We start from the raw sequence: 18,785 nt of genomic DNA on the forward strand, positions 1-18,785 counted from the left end.
CGATTTTCGCAACTTCCGGTAGTGTTAAGACGCAACTAGCAATTATGGTGCGTGAAAATTTGTGAAAACTGGTAAATATATGAATAAAGATAAATATTAGAATTCCCAAAAGACATTTTTGAAAAATAACAAAAAGCAAATTATCCGGCTTGTGACAACAAATATTTGTAAGATTATTATACGGTAATTATCTTTGGTAGAAGATTTTAATTAAGAAATTATGACTGGCTCAACAGTCCTTGTTCTGAAACTAAATCAACTAGTTCTACTTTTGTATTTATCACAACTGCTAGTTTAGCTGTATGTTCCTTGCCGAATATCAAAAACCTAGCCGAAGGTTAAAGATCAATGTCAAGAACAATTTGAAAAATTATATCAATTTTGTAGCACTCTTACCCTTTTAATTTGTTGTTGTTGAATTACTGCACAAAAAAGTGCATGTATCAGTAACAGATAAACTCTCTTCCTAAACTCCAGAATCCTAAAAATGTTTTAATAAGACTTGAGATATACAAATATTTTGAGCATATCGCAATAGCTTCTAGCCTAAAGAACATTTGACAGAGGACTATCAGATTATTGCTGTATCGAGAAAAAAAAAAAAGATTTGATTTTGAAAACAAGGTACCAGTTACTTTGGGTCAGGCAATTATCATCTGGGAAGGAATTATAAGAAAATGAAAAGTATTAACCTTTTTAGGGATATTGGACCTGTTTTTTTGGCCTGGAAAGCTAAGACATTTGACATATGGCTCTGAGGTTTACATCAACAAAATAAAGACCTGAAATTTTGAAAAATTTACCAGAGATCTAAATAAAAGTACTTCGAAAAAGTATCAGCTTCAGGACCACTCTGTATCTAGTGAAAGTATTAAAGAGCTTGGGTGCTTGACGGTTGGGCTCAAAGGCTGTTTTCTGAATCAAATGTCAAAATTTTTAATTTTATAAAAACAGAAAACCCTGGTGCAAAATATTCAGAGTATTTTCCAGCAATCTACTTTAAAAATCATATGAAAAATCAGTGTTTTGAGAATTTTCAATTCGGTTGTAGCCTTAAGTCTTGAGGCAGGTGACAGTAAGACTTCAAGGTTTCAACCAATTTTCATTCCGAAAAAAAAAATGTGGGAACATTTAACTTATCAAATATCTAAAATAGAACACCTAAAAATTGCGAGAAAAGTAAATTTTTGACCCATGCTAAATCTTTGATGGTTGGATCATAGGTCCTCATCACAAAAGTGAATATAATATAATGATGCCCATCAGATATATAACAAGAGAATTATGAAGAAAATATAAAAAAAAAACTCTGGTACAAGATTATTAGGGTAATGATAAGTGCATCATCAATTGGATAAAATATAACTATCTTTTTTGGACCGTATTGAGTTTTATTTACACAAAGCTTCAAAAGCCAACAAGTTTTACATTAGGCCCCCTACAGTATTATCGTTTTACTAAAAAAAAAGTCGAGCATCGAAAAATAATCGAGAATTTGAATTTAGCTTTTGGCCATAAGAGTATAGGCATAAGAGAAATAGGCATTGACGTGTTAGTAAAAATATGTAAAAAGACTTCATTTTTGTTATAACACCTTTAGTACAAAACTGTGGCATTCATAAATTTGTCACACAAAACAAGGTTTGGTAACAAGTTGAATTTTGTTTTTACTTGAAGCGAAAAGAACCCTATGAGAGTGACGTTCCAAGGTACTTATTAAATTAAATGAAAAAATTCTTATATTGTTAATGAAAAAGCCTGGCCCAAAATTTATCAGAGTATTGAGGAAGAATCCTAGAAAAAAAAACTCTAGGAACCACCTGTCTCAAAAGAATAGTTATAATTTGATTGTGACTAGCCTCAAGAGCTGATAGCTCACAAACTTGACTTTTATGGTTCAGGGTTTAATTGGTTAAGATGAAAAGATCAAAATTATCAGAAACTCAAATTCATCACTAATCAAAAAAAGAAAACCAAAAAAAAAAATTGGATTTTTTTGGAGTAAACTGAATTTAATATTTATAAGGTTTCATACAAAAAACCATATGAAAAAAAATCGATGTTTTGGGCAATTTTTATTTGGTTGAAGCCTCAAGACCTAAGGCAGCTGACAGTAAGGCTCCAAGGTTTCAATAAAAAGAATAGAACATTTTTCATTTTGAAAAAAACAAATTGTGGGACCAGTAAATTTGTCAGAAATCTAAAATAGAAGCCCTACAAAATTGGAGAAAAGCCAATTTTCGAGGCATACTCAATCTGGATTTGTCTCGATCAGGAATCATTTGACACTTGATAGTTGAGATCAAAGGTTCTCACTCCAAAAAAGGTCAATAAAAGACAATGATACCCATCAAATATCTAAATAGAGATTAATGCAAAAAAATATCAAACAATTGCTATTCTGGTACAAAATTCGGGGCAAGTATCAGTGATCGCATCTTAATGGAGTAAAAATAATTTTTTTTTTCTGAAAACATCGAGTTTGACACAAAGCTTCAAAAGCTAACAAGTTTGACATTAGTCCCCTTCAATATTATTGTTTAAGAAAAAAAAATAACAACAAACAAACACGTTTAAAACGAATTAAATATTAAAATACCATAATTATAAAGAACTTCATAAAATATTAAAAATAAGAACAAATTGAAAAGTTAGAAGGAAAAATTAAAAGAAGAATTTTGCTCCTGCCGCCCTAAAAGTCACGTAGTTCAACAAGAACTGTCATGGCGGTGGCCGCCATTTAGGATTTGTGTTACGCGCTACTGTGTGTAACAAACCACTCCCTTTAACATTTAACGAAGCAATTTGATTTTCCTTTCTAACAAAGAGAAACATGAACACTGTCTTTCTCACAAAATGTATGTAAACGTAGATTATTTACCTTGAGAAAAGTCGTGACAAAATGACGTCACTGATCCTTGTCTTTGAAGAGAAACCACTCGGTTTGGCAATCTTGAAGCAAAACACATGAACGGAAAATATCCAGTTGAAGTAACAGTGTTGAAATACCGTATTTTCCTAGCCCCAGATTTGCGGAAAAAGGCGCCGAAGTTTCTTGTAGTCCGTAAGCTCTTTCCACGTGCAAGACCAAGTGCAAATATGAATATTAATTTTAAAGCTTATTTGCAATTCATATGATTTACTAACCTAGGTAGGCCGACAAAAAATCATTTGAAAGGTCCTAAGTCACCGTCGTTCAGCCGAAAAACGAAATAGGGTGCCTTGATATACAGTGATTACGGCTCAGTTAAATTTAAGAAACAAGTAGCCATCTTATCATTTTAGTTATAAAAATACGCACTCGAGCTAACATGATCCAAACATATTTTCCCCTTAGGTGATTCCTCAGAAAAAAGAGTTATCGAACAATTTGTTTGAAACTTTCCTTAAATGTTCCCTACTAATGCCTGTTTCGAATAATACAATTTAAAAGATAAGTCACGTTGCTTGTTTAGGAGATATGATGAGCCAAACTTACTCCACTTATGCCTATACTGGCATCAATCACGCGCGTCACTTCATCGGTTCACGGTATATTTTGAGGTTGCTGGAAGCAAGGGTATTTAAAGGAAAACTTGGTAGGTAGAAAGTATCTAGTGTATGGAACAATTTGATGTATATTTTATGAAAAAAATCACGCAATTTTAAACGATATTAATTCAAAACGTTTCTCGAATCGTTGCTTTCAAGGTCATAATTTGCATCATCGAGTAACGGGTTTTTTTCCCGCTTTTAATCATTTCTTTTTTTTCCCTACTATTAATTATTTTTAACTTCTCCAATTTAAAGGGGACAATTTGTATTTAAAAAAATAATGCAATAAAAAAGATAAGTCACCGTGCAGGCTAAAGACCATCGTACCTCTTTACCTGGTCCACTTATTGAAAAACAATACCGTGTTCCCGGAATGTGCGCGCGCTTATTCGCCTGATTACGTTATTCTTATGCGCAGTACAGGATGCATAGTGCAATTCTGAGGAATCACCTTAAGCCTGCAGACAATTTATCTCCTCCCTCTGCATTCCGAGTTAGTGGAGCTCCAATGTTGTTTAATCTACACCCGTGTCGGCGCATAATGTAATTAGGAAGGGAAGGCTGTATTTTACACTTCCGACCAGCTAAAGGCAATTAAGCACTTTAAATGTGGATAAAAGTCAGCAGAGGGACATCTCTGGGTGTGTTAAAAAAACTTCAGAGCTCTATCCTTCTTTTTTTTCTTTCGCGTACTCAGGAGAGCTAAGGCAAGCGCGAGGCGAACACGGAGAGCGAGGCGCATTCAAAGGAAGGAAGGGGCACATATTCCAAAAAATATACGCCCTCTCTGAAGGCTACTTGTGCTTTTCTGTGGAATTGTACGACCAAACTAAATGGAATTTTAAGAGTGCCCGAAAGAATAACGAAACAATCGAAATAGAGAATCTCGAGAGTGCGCGAGATACTAACAAAACAATCGAAATAGAGAGAATCTTTAGAATGCGCGAGATACTACCAAGACAATAGCAATAAAGAGAATCCTCAGAGTGCGTGCGATACCAGTGAAAACAATCGAACTAAAGGGCACCCTAAGAGTGCGCGAGGAACGAACAAAAAGCAATCGAACTGGGGAGAATCTTTATAGTGCACTAGATACTAACGAAACAATCGAACTAAACGGGCATCTTCCGAGTTGGTGGGAAACAAACGAATCAAACGAACTAAAGAGAACCGTGAGAGTGTCGGAGATACCAACGAAAAAATCCAATAAAAGAGAATCATTCGAGCGTTCAAGATGCTAAGGTAAAAAACGAATTAAAGACCACCCTAAGAGTGAGCGAGATACTAACGGAAAAGTGCAATGAAAAAAAATTCATAACTAACGTGGTAATCAAACTTAAGAGGTTCATCAGAGTGCACGAATCGTTTAACGAAACAATCGACCTAAAGTGATTTCTTAGTGAGCGCAAGATATTTGCGAAACAATCAAAGTGGAGAGAATCCTCAAATTGTGCGAGGTACTAAACGAAGCAATTGAACTAAAGAGTCCTGAACTGAAGTGAATCCTTAGAGAGCACGAGATATTAAGGAAACAATCAGATTAAAAGAATCCTCAAAGTGCGCGAGATACTAAACGAAGCAATTGAACTAAAGAGTCCTCACAGCGCACGAGATATTAAAGAAGCAACCGACCTAAAGAGAGTCCTAGGAAAGCGCGAGATACTAACGAAACAATCAAACTAAAGAGAATCCTTAGAGAGTGCGAGACACTACTGCAACAGTCAAACTAAAGAGAATCTTCAAAGTGCGCGAGATACCAACAAAACGATAATCAAACTAAAGAGAAACTCAGGGTGCTTGAGATACTCACGAAACAATTGAACTAAAGATAGTCCCAACAGTGCTCAAGATACTAACAACGAGTAAGAATCCTCAGAGCGCGAGGTATCCTAAGAGAAATCGCACTAAAGAGAAGCCTCAGAATGCAAAATATAGGAGCACAACAATCGCACGAAAGAATATTTCAGAGTGCGCGAGATACCAACAGAACAATCGGATTAAAGAGTATGCTATGAGTGTGCGAGCTACCAACGAAACAATCGAACAAAAGAAATTACTCAGAGTGCACAAGATATTAACGCGACAATCGGTTCAAAGAGAGTCCTCGTAGTGTACGAGACAATAACGCCACATTTGAACCAAGGAAATTGATCAGAATTCTCGAGATGCTAACGAGACAATCTATCTAAGGGGCATTCTAAGAGTGCGCGAAATTATAATAAAAGGGTTGAACTAAAACGAATTCTGAGAGTGCGCTAGATAATAGTTACAAAATCGTACTTAAGAGGTTACTCAAAGAGCGCGAGATATTTACGAAACACTGGCCCTAGAGAAAATCTTCGGAATGCGAGAGCAGTTACAAAGGAATAGAATTAAAGAGTTTGGTCAAAGTGCGTGAGATATCAAAAAAACAATCGCACTAAAGAGAATCCTCCGGGTGCTCGCGTTACAAGCGAAACAATAATAAACTAAAGAGAATCTTCACAGTGCGCGATATACTAACAAAACAATCAGATTAAATAGATTGCTCAGAGTGCGCAAGATACTAAAGAGACAATCGAATTAAAGATAGTCCTCACAATGCGCAAGATTCTCACCAAACAATTACGTTATAAAGAACCCTCACAGTATGCGCGATACTAATAAAAGAATCGAACTAAAGAGAATTCTCAAAATGCCCGCGATACTAACGACACATAGAACGAAAGGAGATCCTCAGAGTGCGCGAAAGACTAGCGAAAAACAATCGAATCGAAGAGAATCCCGAAAGTGCTCGAGATACTAAAGAAACAATTGAATGAATGAGAATGCTAAGAGTGCGTAAGATACTAACGAAACAATCGCACTGAAGAAAATCCTCAGAGTGCGCAAGATAGGAACAAAGCAAACGAAGTAAGATAATCCTGGGAGTATCGGGAGCACGAAATACTAACGAGATAATCGAACTTAATTCGCCTCAAAATGCGCAAGATTCTAACCAAACAATCGTTATAGAGAAAATCCTCAGTGTGCGCGCAATAACAATGAAACACTGGAACAGAAAAGAATCCGCAAAGTGCGCGAGATACTAACGATAAACAATCGATCTTAAGAGAATTCTATAAGTAAGCGATAAAATAACGAAACAATCAAAAGAAAGAGAATCATTAGAGTGCATGAGATACTAACGTGACAATCTCACCAAGAGAAAACTAAGAGTGGGTGAGATTCTAACGAGACAGTCGGAATAGAGAAAATCCAAGAAGTGCGTGCAATAATTAATAATGAAACGATTGAATGAAAAAGATTACTAAGAGTGCGCTAGATATACTAACAAAACAATCGGACTGTAGAGAACCCTCCGAGTGCGTTAGGAACTAACGAAAAAACAATCGGACCAACTATAATCTTCAGAGTGCCCGAGATACTAACGAAACAATCGAACTAAAGAGGATCCTCAATCCACAACTGTTTAGTTCGAAATTATCAATCGAAAGAAGTATCTCAGAGTGCACGAGATGCCGACAGAACAATCGATTTGAAGAGAGTCCGAAAAGTGCGCGAGATAATGACGCATTATTTGAAGAAAGAATTTAATCAGAGTTCGCGAGATACTGACGAGACAATCGATTTAAAGAGCATTCTGAGAGTGTGCGAGATGAAAATGAAAATAATGGGCACGAGAACATTCTTCACTGTAATCCAATTAAATTATTGTCACCTTTTATGACTAATGTGGGAGTCTCATTGTAATTTTTTGCAATTTATGTTGAGTCTATACAGTACATGTACTGAATTTCTAAAAAACTCCCAAAAAGGAAAATGTTACAGCACATTGAGTCTGAAATTTTCTTGACATTGTAAACATCATTAATACAAAGAACTGCTAATTATATTACAAAAATAATGTATAGCAACCAATATTCTTATTTTTAGCTTTTTTTTTATTTAGGAACAAAGTACAGATTAAAATTATTAGAAGTGTGACTGGATTTGACCTTTTACATTAATGTAAACATAAGCATTTGTTGTGACTTTTACATTAAATGCCTCAGCCTTCTGAATTTGCACAGGAACCTGATTGTTTCTTGGCCCCCCGATTTCAAGGCTGGGAACGCTTTAGTTTGGCCAGTGGCGGAAGAGAGGTTGTGCATCGAGAACTATTTTCTCATTTCTTGAGTAAATTGGAATATTTTTTGTCAACTCTTCTCTATTCTAACCCATCCCTGTTCTTTCATGGTTGAACTAAAACGTCTCCTCTGGCAGGGAAAGAAGAACTTCTGGGAACCTACTCACTTCTGGAAGGCATCAATATCAAAATCAATATACACCTTATTAGAAGTTTTGGTGCGTAGTATCACTGAGTATTTTTACTCGTTGTTTGTATACGGGCTCATCAAAATACGGCACAACTCGTCAAAATACTCAGCGATACTACACACCAAAACGTCTAATAAGTTATTTTTTGTCCGACGGTTTTTTTCTGCCAAGTCTTTCTGTTCATTTCTCATAAGGCGGGAAAGGCAAAGCGGATAGAGAAGCGTAGCGCGCATAGCCGACTGGTTAGACAGGTTCTTTTACAGTAAAAAATAACTAACTGTCCAAATAACCGTACAATATCGCAGGATATTTGTACTCTATTCAAGCGTTACTTGTACTCTACTTTGTGCAGTTGGATAATAAGTTCACATCTCTTGATTACGCATATAGGGCCGTAATGCGACAGAAAATGAGACAATTCCGCTTGACGAAATTAGCAACAAACGAATACCTGAAGCAGTTTGAAAATAACCATATGTTGGTTAAATGTGGTGAAGACTGATTCTTTCATTCACAAGATTGATATTGCCACTTTTTAGTTCTGCGCCAACACTCATTAGAAAAGAGTGAGAGATAATTTTATCTTAAAACAACTCCAGAGTTTTTAAATTTGTCGCAATATAAAATCTATAGCAATCTAATGCGGATCTCACAAAGGGCGGTGGAAGAAGCCGAAATAAGCGCTTCAGTACGAGAACTTGTCCGCCCACGAGGTGCTTCTTCAAAGGGGGCACAATAAAGTTACGACATTTAGTGTTTCTTGAGTGGATGTCAAAGTTTGCTCTTAGAGCCGGTTGTATTTATGTATTTGGGTGAGATTCCACTATTTTTTTGTCTTTTTGTGATAAGCAACGCAAGCCGCCAAGTGGTCTGCAATACAGTGTTAGATCATACCAGCACAGTCACGGATAATCAGTAAATTCAATAGGCACTACGCGGTATAAATAGAAGCGGCGGCTAACTAAAAGGAATTTAATGAACCTTCGAAGTCGTGATTAAAAAGAAACAAGAGTATGGTTTTTTTGTTCCGTTAAGATGTTTTAAAGGTGAAATTCCCGGAAATTATGTAAACAAGGCCCACGATGGACACTGACCAAATTGACGTCACTAGCTGCCAAAAAGGCTCTGAGTGGTCTGGTAAGAGAGCGCCAGATCTTACCGGTCCAGTCGTGGGTGATTCAGTAAGGCAATACACGCTGTAAATAAGGGCCGCGGTTTGCTAAAAGAAATTCGATGAAATTTCGAGGTCGGTTATAAAAAGAAAAAATGATCAATATGGATTAAGTTCCGTTGAGAAGTTAAAAATATTAATTCCCCAAACTATGCACTCAAGGCTCAAAGCAACACACTAACCTTTTTTTTGTTTTGCGGTAAACACAATTATCTGTTGATCCCGTTTTTTAGGAAACTTGAAATTAAACCACAGTTGTACCGACAGAAAATTTCAAAGAGATTTCTAAATGCAACGTTACATATCAGTACATAGTTTCCTACCGTTTTAGGGTAGGTTAGATTTATTTCGATTCAAAATGCTATCTATAGGCTTGATACTGGAACGCAGTGCCATTTGTTACTTAATTTATCTTTCCTTTTACTCCATGCTCCCTTCCGTGCTTTTTCGAGACATCAGAATTATAAACTCGCGGCATACGTACCTAATATAAGAGAGAAGACTTTGTTTTTCGTATTTCATATTATGCTGAGTGACGGTGGCCGTCGTGAGAAAAATTCAGAACACTGCGGAATATTATGGGTTTAGTGCACTCCATAATAGACTGTGCTGGGGGAGAGAATCTGGAGAGTGAATAGTGACTGTTAGAGGGAAATAATTTTCTCAGAATTGACATAAAAGAGTCAAACAAACAGGGATTCAAACTCTTTGAATTAGCTTCAGGATTCCCCAGACCGCCCTTGAAATATTGTTCGCGTCCTCAGTATCCCTGAACGTCTTTAAAGAAATAATTTTAGGTCGTATTCGCAATTCCTCCTGGCCAAAGACACTTTCTGGATTTTTGTTGGATCTTAGAAGCTGTCAACGGCTCATGTTCAGAGCAAGTTGAAATATGTCTGTTTCATGGCCTGATAAGGGAGATAAAAGTCCATATCCGTTTTAAAGGAACTCAAGGAGGCTCAGAACGCTGTTTAACCTGCGGATTGATGGATAAATGGCTTGATGGGTTTTAAATGGCCAGTCTGATTATGGCATCCGATAAATTTGCAGTCACGGGGCTGTACAGGTTAATACCGTCAAGATATAATTGAGTTGCCACAATTACACCACAGCTTACAGAAACACCCTAAATTCTGGTCTAATGTGTCAGCAACTCAAAAATAAGCTCGTTCACCCTTTTTTATTATTGTCCAACAAGCGGTATTTTGGTTAGTAAATGACAGCAAGAAGCTTTGTTCTGCTTTGACCGTGTCAGTAACATATTATTGCCAATGATAAAGTACAAAATTAAGCCACATTTTCTGTAAGTAGGTCTACAATGCGAGCACAATGAGTAATGAGCAGTATTCAGTAAACCTGAAAAATACAGAACCTTGTGATCACGTTTCTCATGTCCAAATTAGGCGAAACTATTTATTTTTCTGTCGGTTTGGTTTTTAATTACTATTTATAGGAGAGCTATATTGCATTATCAGGTAAAGTGGATCTCGATACGTAATTCTTATGTGCTGGTTGGCTGTAATATGAATAACCTCTTTATAAAAGTGATTTTACTTCTAACTGCTACTCAAGAGTGAGCTATATTGCGTGATAAGAAAAACAAAGGTCGATACTTCACCGAATTAACATAATTTCCACTCGTTGGCTGGCTTTCAACTCGACGGTTAGTTCGGCTTGATATCATAATTATGAACCAGACATATGACTTCCTGCTCATTGCTTTTGTTTGCCATCATCTGCGTCTTAAAAAGTAAAACATCCTTGATGTTTTGTGCGTTCAATATCAGCATTGAAGTGTTAGACGTGCGGTGACGTTTGCTTTGTGTTATATTGACCAGTTGTCAATATCCACGATATGGTACTGATTACCCAAAAATTCTCTTTTTGATTGGTTGTTCAGTCTTATTTGTTTGGCATGGATGTCAGAGGGATTTATCATACCTGGTCATCAATGAAGTCCATATATAAATTCTTAGTCAACCGGTGGGATCCTATCGGATTTAGATTTTCTTGAACGTGTCTCGCACGAGTTAGCCGGGGTCTAAGCTTGTTTAGAAACAAACTCCTTCGCAGAGTGCTAATAGTAGTTGGTGTAGCCAGCATGAAAAAATCGAGCATGACCATGAGGTTACTCTTCCTCTTAATGATAGAATGTTTCTTGCACCAAGTAAAGGGCCGACAGTGTAGCACGACTGGCACCAAGGGAATAGCTCCCTGCCAGTGCAACTTTATGGATGCCTGTGATGCACAAGGAAACCCGAAACCCAACTTAGCACAATACTTGCCAAAAGGTGTGGATCGGTTCGGGTTTTTCGAGCAAGGACGACGAAACCTGGCGTATTTGTGTGAAGGTGGTGATGCGGTGGGCATTCTGTACGACTGCAATAATCGAATTCCTCTCTATGCAGCCACCGTGATAAATGGGGCCCAGTTATCAGGAAAGAGCCTCGGGGGTCGACCAAGCATTAAATTTTCTCAAAGCACCTTACTCCAAACGGAATTTCAACAAAAAAATGCAGATTACGTACGCGCTACAAAGCGAGAACTTTGCTATAAACGAAAAGGAAAACAACAACAACAAGACAAGTACGTCGTCGACGAGAACTGGCTAAAAGCAAGTGGATTTAGAAAACGTCTCAGGAATGATGACTGTCCTAAACCACCGCTGTTCAAAACAGCAGTTCACCGCGGGCACTTGATTGCCTCACAATACGGCCGCAACAATCAAGCGAAGAAAAGAGCAACTTTCACATACACTAATGCTGTCCCTCAGTTTGGACTGTTCAATTCGCAGCCTTGGCAAGTCTGTGAGAGCCAACTCATTACATGGGGAAATCAAAACTGTGCTCAGGTCAGAGGAGCAACGAATGTTCAGTTATTTATCGTAGTTGGTGCTATCCCATCGACAGTACGTCAATCGAAGGATTGGCGATATTTTGGCAAAGGGGGATTCAGCGACTTCGAAGACACCAAAGGCGATTACCGGGTGAACGTGCCTAGAGATTTGTGGACTGCTGCCTGCTGTACTTACAAACATCAAGGATCCTTGAAATATCGCAGCACGGCCTTCTGGAGAGAGAACAATCCGGGAAACGCGCCATGTAAAAGAACAGACGTGGGCGGCTTGACGAGAGAGTTGTCCAAACGGATTTCCCGTGGGACTGTGAGTTTCAATCTATTTCCGACTACATCCGAGTGCAACTGGAAGGCAAATTATATCCGTCTGCCGTGACACAGAAACCTGTCTCAGGCACCATAGATAATGAAAGGTCGTCGAGGGCGTAGAGTTTATAATTTCAACAAGGAACTGTAAATCATTTTTTTTTTTTTAATCGATGTTAAGTTCATTAAGACTTAAAAACTCCGAGGCTTGTAATCATGGGCTCACTCGTGTTCACATGGAAGCTTCCCTTTACAGACTAGCTTTTTGAACTAAGTATTGAGCAAGAACACCATTTTGGCGGTTCTATTTTGATTGTTAACAATGGCTTTCTTAGATTGCATTAGTATCAATTCTCTCTGACCTAAATTTAAATTTAATAAACAAAACGATTCATAGATTTTTGATAAAATAAAGTACATCAGCAATATTTATTGCTACTTAAATACTGAAATACTGCTGTCAGCTTGTCCAACAGAAAAGTAGCGGCGCGGGCGAAACTGCTGAAAGCTCTTCCAGGTTTTTCAACTGAACTCTTGGCATATCCCTATAGTCCATTTTTATGATTTCTGTGGTGATTATGAAGATGCGCGCGCTGTGATTGGTCGAGGATTGCGTTATATCTCGCTGTAATCGTCTCGCGCGGGGTGATTACAGCAGGGGCGCCAAATTTCAAAATGGCTGCCTTGCATTTTATCAATGTAAGGCAGGAAGTGACGACCGCGAAATAAGAAAATACAATTCTAAGAAAACAAAAAATGCTACTAACTTTGGCGTAACACTTTTTAAAAGAAACATTGAAGTTTCTGCTGATTGATTTAAACAAACCTGTTAAATTCCAGTGGAAACTGACTGCTTATCTTAGAGTGTACAAGATACTAACGAAAAAAAGAAGAAGTAAGAGAACCCTAAGAGTACGTGAGTTACTAACAAAACAATCGAATGAAAAAGAATCCTCAGAGAGTGCCTGCTTCTTACGAGATAATCGAAAGAGAATCCCATGAGTGCTTGAGATGTCAATAAAACAAATGATGTAAGAGAATCTTCAGAGGTGCAAGATAACTAAGAAAAAATCCAATAACACAAACTAACGAAAGAGAACCCCAAAAATAAGCGGGATACTTGCGAAACAATAGAATGAAGGAAACTCCTTAATGTGTGGAAGATATCAACGAAAAAAGAAAACGAGCCAAAGAGAACCATAAGGGTGCACAAGATTCTAACGCAATGATCGAATGAGAACGACTCCCCAGAGAGCGCCAGATACAAAAGAATCACTCGAACCAAAAAGAATCCTAAGAGTGCGCGAGATACCAGCAAAACACTAAATAAAGTTCTTAGAGTAAGCAAGAAACTAACAAAATAATTTAGTGGAAGAAAATCCTTAGGGTGCACGACATACTAATGAAAGAATCGGACTAATGAGAATCTTAATGAGAATGTGCGATATATTGACGAAACAATCCCACGAAAGAGAATCCTCAAAGTGGGTGAGATACTAACGAAACAATTAACTGACAGAGAATATTCGGAGTGCGCGAGATACTATCTAAATTATTGGACTAAGGAGAATTTTGAGAACGTAAGAGATACTAACTATTCAATAGATGAGAGATAGATCTTAAAATGTGTGAGATACTAACGAAACTAACGAATGAAATAGAATCCTTAGAAAGTGTCGCATACTCACAAAACGATCTAACTCTTAAGAAAATCTTAAGAGTTCGTGAAATATTAACAGAACAATCGAATGCAAAAGAATCCGCAGTGAGCTTAAAATACTTAAGAAAAAATCAATAAAAGAGGATCCTTAGAGAACGATCTTAAGAAAACTCAAAGAGTACGCGAGATACTAACAAAACAATTGAATGACAGTCAACCCTCAGAGTGCGCATAATACTCACGAAAGAAACGAACCAAAGAGAACCTTATAAATGTGCGAGATATTAACGAAACGATCCAATGAAAGAGAATCATCCGAATGCGCAAGATACTAACCAAACAAACGCACTAAAGATTATCTTAGGAGTGCCATAAATATTAACAAAAAAATCTAATAATGCACAATCCTCAGAGACCGCCAAATGGTCTTCAAACAATCGAACTAATGAGAATCCTTACAGTGCACTACTTCGATTCTAACGTAACAATCTAATGAAAGAGAGTCCTCAGAGTGCGCAAGATACAAACGAAACACTCGAGCTTAAAAAGAGAATCCTCAAAGTGTCCCAGATACTAACGAAACTATCCAATGAATTCTCAGACTGCACAAGATACCAACGAACCAAACAAACAAATAAATAATCCAATGAAAGCAAATCCTAGGAGTGCACGAGCTACTAACGAAACAATCAAACTAAAGAGAATCCTCCGAGAGCGCGAGATACTAACGAAACAATATGATAAAAAGGAATTCTCAGAGTGCCGAGATACTAACGAAACAATGCAACGAAAAAGAATCCTCAGGGTGCATGAGGTACTAACGAAACAATCCAATGAAAAAGAATCCTCAGGGTGCATGAGGTACTAACGAAACAATCCAATGAAAAAGAGTTCTCAGAGTGCCGAGATTCTAACGAAACAATGCAATGAAAAAGAATCCTCAGAGTGCGCTAGATACTGACCAAACAATCCAATGAAAAAGAATCCTTAGAGTGCGCTACATACTGACCAAACAATCCAATGAAAAAGAATCCTTAGAGTGCGCGAGATACTAGCTAACGAAACAATCCAATGAAAAAGAATCCTCAGAGTGCCGAGATACTAACGAAACAATACAATTAAATAACTAAAGAAAATCCTCAAAGTATCCCAGATAAAGGAAAAATCAAACTTAAGGTAATCCTAACAGTGTGCAAGATACTGACGCAACAACGGAACTGAAGAGAATCCACAGAATGCGCAAGATACTTAAGAAATAATTGAAGTTACGCGAATCCAAATTGTGCGCGAGATACTAACGAAACAATCGAATGAAAGAGAACCTAAGAATGCACGAGATTCTCCTGAAACAATCGAACTAATCGAAATTAGAGTAAACGAGAAACTAACTAAACAATCGAAAGAAAGAAAATTCGCTTGGAGTGTGAGAATTACTTACGAAACAATCGGTTAAAAGAGAATCCTGAATGCGCGCAAGATACTAACGAAAGAATTGAATTTAAGAGAATTCTAAGAATGTGCGTCTGAATTTAAATCGGTCACTTAAATAGATAAAATGAATTAAAAGAGAATTCTCCCATATCTCATGCCATATGGATACCCTAGATTACTTACACACATTGCATTGTTATGACAAATTTTCACTTAAATCTGTTCAGGTGTATTTCAGCAATGTACCCACTTATAGTACTATCAATACAAATCCACCCAGGAAGGAGAGAAAATGAACCTTCTCCAAAAGACAGGGGGTGATACCAATTTTTTTTGGCTGTTTGTCTTGCATCTTTAAAATTAAGGGAATTTAATAGAAATTATCCTTTTTTTCTCAAACTTTTGCCCAGTTAACAGTATTTCCCTCAAATGTCAGCTGAAGTATCTCTGTCCAAACTATAACCAGGCTGCAAAACATTTTAGACATTTGCAAATTATACATTATTTCACAGACTGTAGAAATTTTCCCCAGAAATGCAAGCTTATAAGCAATCCTGAACTCAACTCTATGTTAAAAAAAATTATATTTTGCACCAGATCAATAAGTATCTTTCTGTCCCTGAACAAAAACAAAGCCGGACCAAAACAAAGGAAATCCTATACCCGAAGCATAGTAACCATGGCAATTCTGACAATTTCCAGTATTCATACAACTTGGCTTGATTAAGAAAAAATTGAAGTCATTTCAATAACATACAATGTACATTCTTTTCCATGTCTTCCTGGATTATTAAAATGAGCATATAATTTCAAAATCGCAAAACACTTGCCTAGTTCTCAAAAAACACCATTATAGGACTTTTCATAATGGAAAAAATGTTATGTTTTTTCATTACAATGAATTTGTAAACTGTGCAATATATGCAAAATGATTACAGTAATTAATAACCATGCAAGATATACAAGTTGCATAGTTTTCATGTACATAATGCTTAGCGGCCTGGATTGCACACAATATCTACAGGTTCATAAACGGTAAGGCATCTGTACATTCTTAACTGCAATCCAATGAAACTATTCTCACATTTTACAATGAATCTCTTCGAGATTTCAGCTCACACATGCCTTTTATTAAACATGATTTTTAGATCTAACCTGAGGCTTTGGTGGTTCCCTTTTGGTGAGCTGTGTCAAGTTCTTTGTCTCTAACCAAATTTTCTGATTTCAAATCATTCCTTTGAAATGCTGATCAACATCTATCCAAAAAAGATTATTTCGGCATCTCAGAACTTGAAACTCTATTCTTGAATCTCAAAAACTAAAACTCAAATCTTGATTCTCAAACGTTTTGTGAACTGAGAATCAATTCTTCGATTTAAGAGAGTAAACTTGGTACTTTACTTCAAGACAATACATCCATTTATGTTAAATCAACTACTGACACGAAGAGAATTGTAGGCTATGGATACTTTCCCATCAAGTGAGTTATAGTTTCACAAAAAAGTATATGTTACCAATACATCATTCTACGATGAAAATTGCCACATCTACTAAAAGCTACTGTTAAAAGCTGAGTTTGTTTAAAATTTCCAAATTTTCTTCGCTCTACATACAAAATAACTGATAATAGACTCCTCTGCAGTATTTGTACCATTTTCCAAAATACATCCTAAATGCTGAAACCGTGTTCTATAATCAGTCAATATGCCAAGTTTTAGAAAGATGCGTTCAAAACCATCATATTATAAAATGACGCTTTTTTCGCGGAACAACATATCTCCGTCAACTATTTACGTATCAGCTGTCAAACTTAGTAACTTAACTGATTTCAGAAAACCCTCTAAAGTAGTGTAACTACGTAATCAGGGGCAAAGATTCAAAGATAAAACCGACAAAGATTCTGTCTAACCATTTATGCCTTTGAGCTTGAGAGAGAGAACAACTGGTTTATGTTAATTTGCTCTCCTCGGCGAGAGAGTTATCTTTACGCAATAATTGCATCTCGGAATCCTTATCTATTTTCACAGCGGTGATCCGCTGTTTTGAATAAGACAGACAGTTTCTCTTTGCTCTCACACCAACTTCCTCTAACGGGTTACAAATCAAAAAAGCTTGGCAAAAAGCATCCTCGGCACCAAACGAATTACGCACTGTAGCATTTGAAGCCTGCCTCTCACCAAGACGTGGCTAAGTTTCTTTAATTTTGAGGTTTTGCACAATAAAGTTGCTCTTTACTATTTGCAGTGTGGGTAGAAACACTACCAGTCTGGTATCCGTGGCGAGCGCTTTCAAGCTCCTTTTGTGTTGAAAAGCTTGCACCCAATCTGAGACGTCAGAGGAGTGTGGCAATAAATCTTGGAGGCGTTGATCAACTTCCCTCACACAACCTTCAAGTTGACATCTGGGAGATGCTTAGAAAACGAATCAGTGAATAGTTTGTAAACGGCTGACAGAGAGTACTGTATTGAGACTGGATTGTCTTCGACAGCTGAGGAAGACCACGTCATCCCACTTCCGTCGTTGGATAGAGCTACCTCTACTGTAATGGTATTTGTTTCCACGGATTTTTGAAAGTTGGAGGCGACAGATCTTTGTTCCGAGTCCTGAATAACTGGCTTGTGCTTCTACACTTATTTTCTTTGTTCTGAATTCTTCGTAATTTGTCTGGCTCACCTCGAGCTTTTTCAGGAAACGCGCCCCGAGGGTAACCTCTGACAAGTAATGAGTTCCATAGTATTTGAGGAACTTAATGATATCATTGCTGTTTCTGAGGTCGTTAGCCTCTTTACTTTAAGTTCACAAACCCTGGATGGGAGGGCGGCGGATCGTTGATGTCCATTTTGCTAAAGTAATAACGACACTGAGCTTGGGAAATAAAGTACAAGAACTTTCCCGACGACATTTGTGTCACAGAATCTTTGTAACTTGTACTTGCACGAAATTTAACGTCCCATCCTCCTCCTCTGACGAACACAAAGATTTTGTCAATGCTGGTGGTCTATTGTCGCCGAAAGTCTATGGCCAATTCTTATTAAGTTTTTTAAACTTACTTTTTCTGCTGGTGTGATTGTATACATGGCATCCAAGAGGATGTGTCGGTCTCTGATTTTATTACCAGCTCTACGTTTATTCCACTAAACCGATTAGATCGTCAGTTTGATCCAACCATAGCGTCCATTTCAGCCGAGGGTCGTTTTGTCAACGTCTCAGGTCAGTCCCCTGACATTCTACGGGTCTATAAGCAGACGATCTAGGTGGTTCACAAACATTTAATTTGTAGCTCTTGTACATCCCATGGAGGTCAAACCTAGATCTTTTCTTGCGCTACAAGGCACGATTTTAGTTCTGAGCATCCTGGATTTCAATGATAAAAAGAGATTTGGCTTAACAGTTGTTCAGTGCTCCTGAAACCAATCAATCAATCGACCAATTTAAGGAGAAACAAACAGCCCTTGAATTTTGAAACGTGTTTTGACGGTTTTTCTGTCATATCCAGAGTAAATGAACGCAAAATATAAAGTTAAATTT

At 37.3% G+C, this 18,785-nt stretch overlaps 1 protein-coding gene and 1 pseudogene across 1 annotated transcript; one reads left to right on the forward strand and one right to left on the reverse strand.

The window, feature by feature from the left end:
- The first annotated feature begins 9,704 nt into the window (after positions 1 to 9,704).
- Positions 9,705 to 12,618, forward strand: LOC113665371 (uncharacterized). Its single transcript, XM_027181042.2, has one exon. The coding sequence runs from the start codon at positions 11,106 to 11,108 to the stop codon at positions 12,234 to 12,236; it is 1,131 nt and encodes a 376-aa protein (XP_027036843.2). The 5' UTR covers positions 9,705 to 11,105; the 3' UTR covers positions 12,237 to 12,618.
- A 4,927-nt stretch (positions 12,619 to 17,545) lies between these two features.
- Positions 17,546 to 18,339, reverse strand: LOC149050257 (uncharacterized; annotated as a pseudogene).
- Between the last annotated feature and the right edge of the window lie 446 nt (positions 18,340 to 18,785).

The sequence above is a fragment of the Pocillopora damicornis genome, chromosome 2 (assembly GCF_964200805.1).
Source record: "Pocillopora damicornis chromosome 2, jaPocDami1.2, whole genome shotgun sequence".
In the NCBI taxonomy this organism is placed as follows: Eukaryota; Metazoa; Cnidaria; class Anthozoa; order Scleractinia; family Pocilloporidae; genus Pocillopora; species Pocillopora damicornis.

Excerpts from the sequence above, each read along its gene's own strand:
- LOC113665371 (XM_027181042.2), top strand. The coding sequence starts at position 11,106 with ATGAAAAAATCGAGCATGACCATGAGGTTACTCTTCCTCTTAATGATA.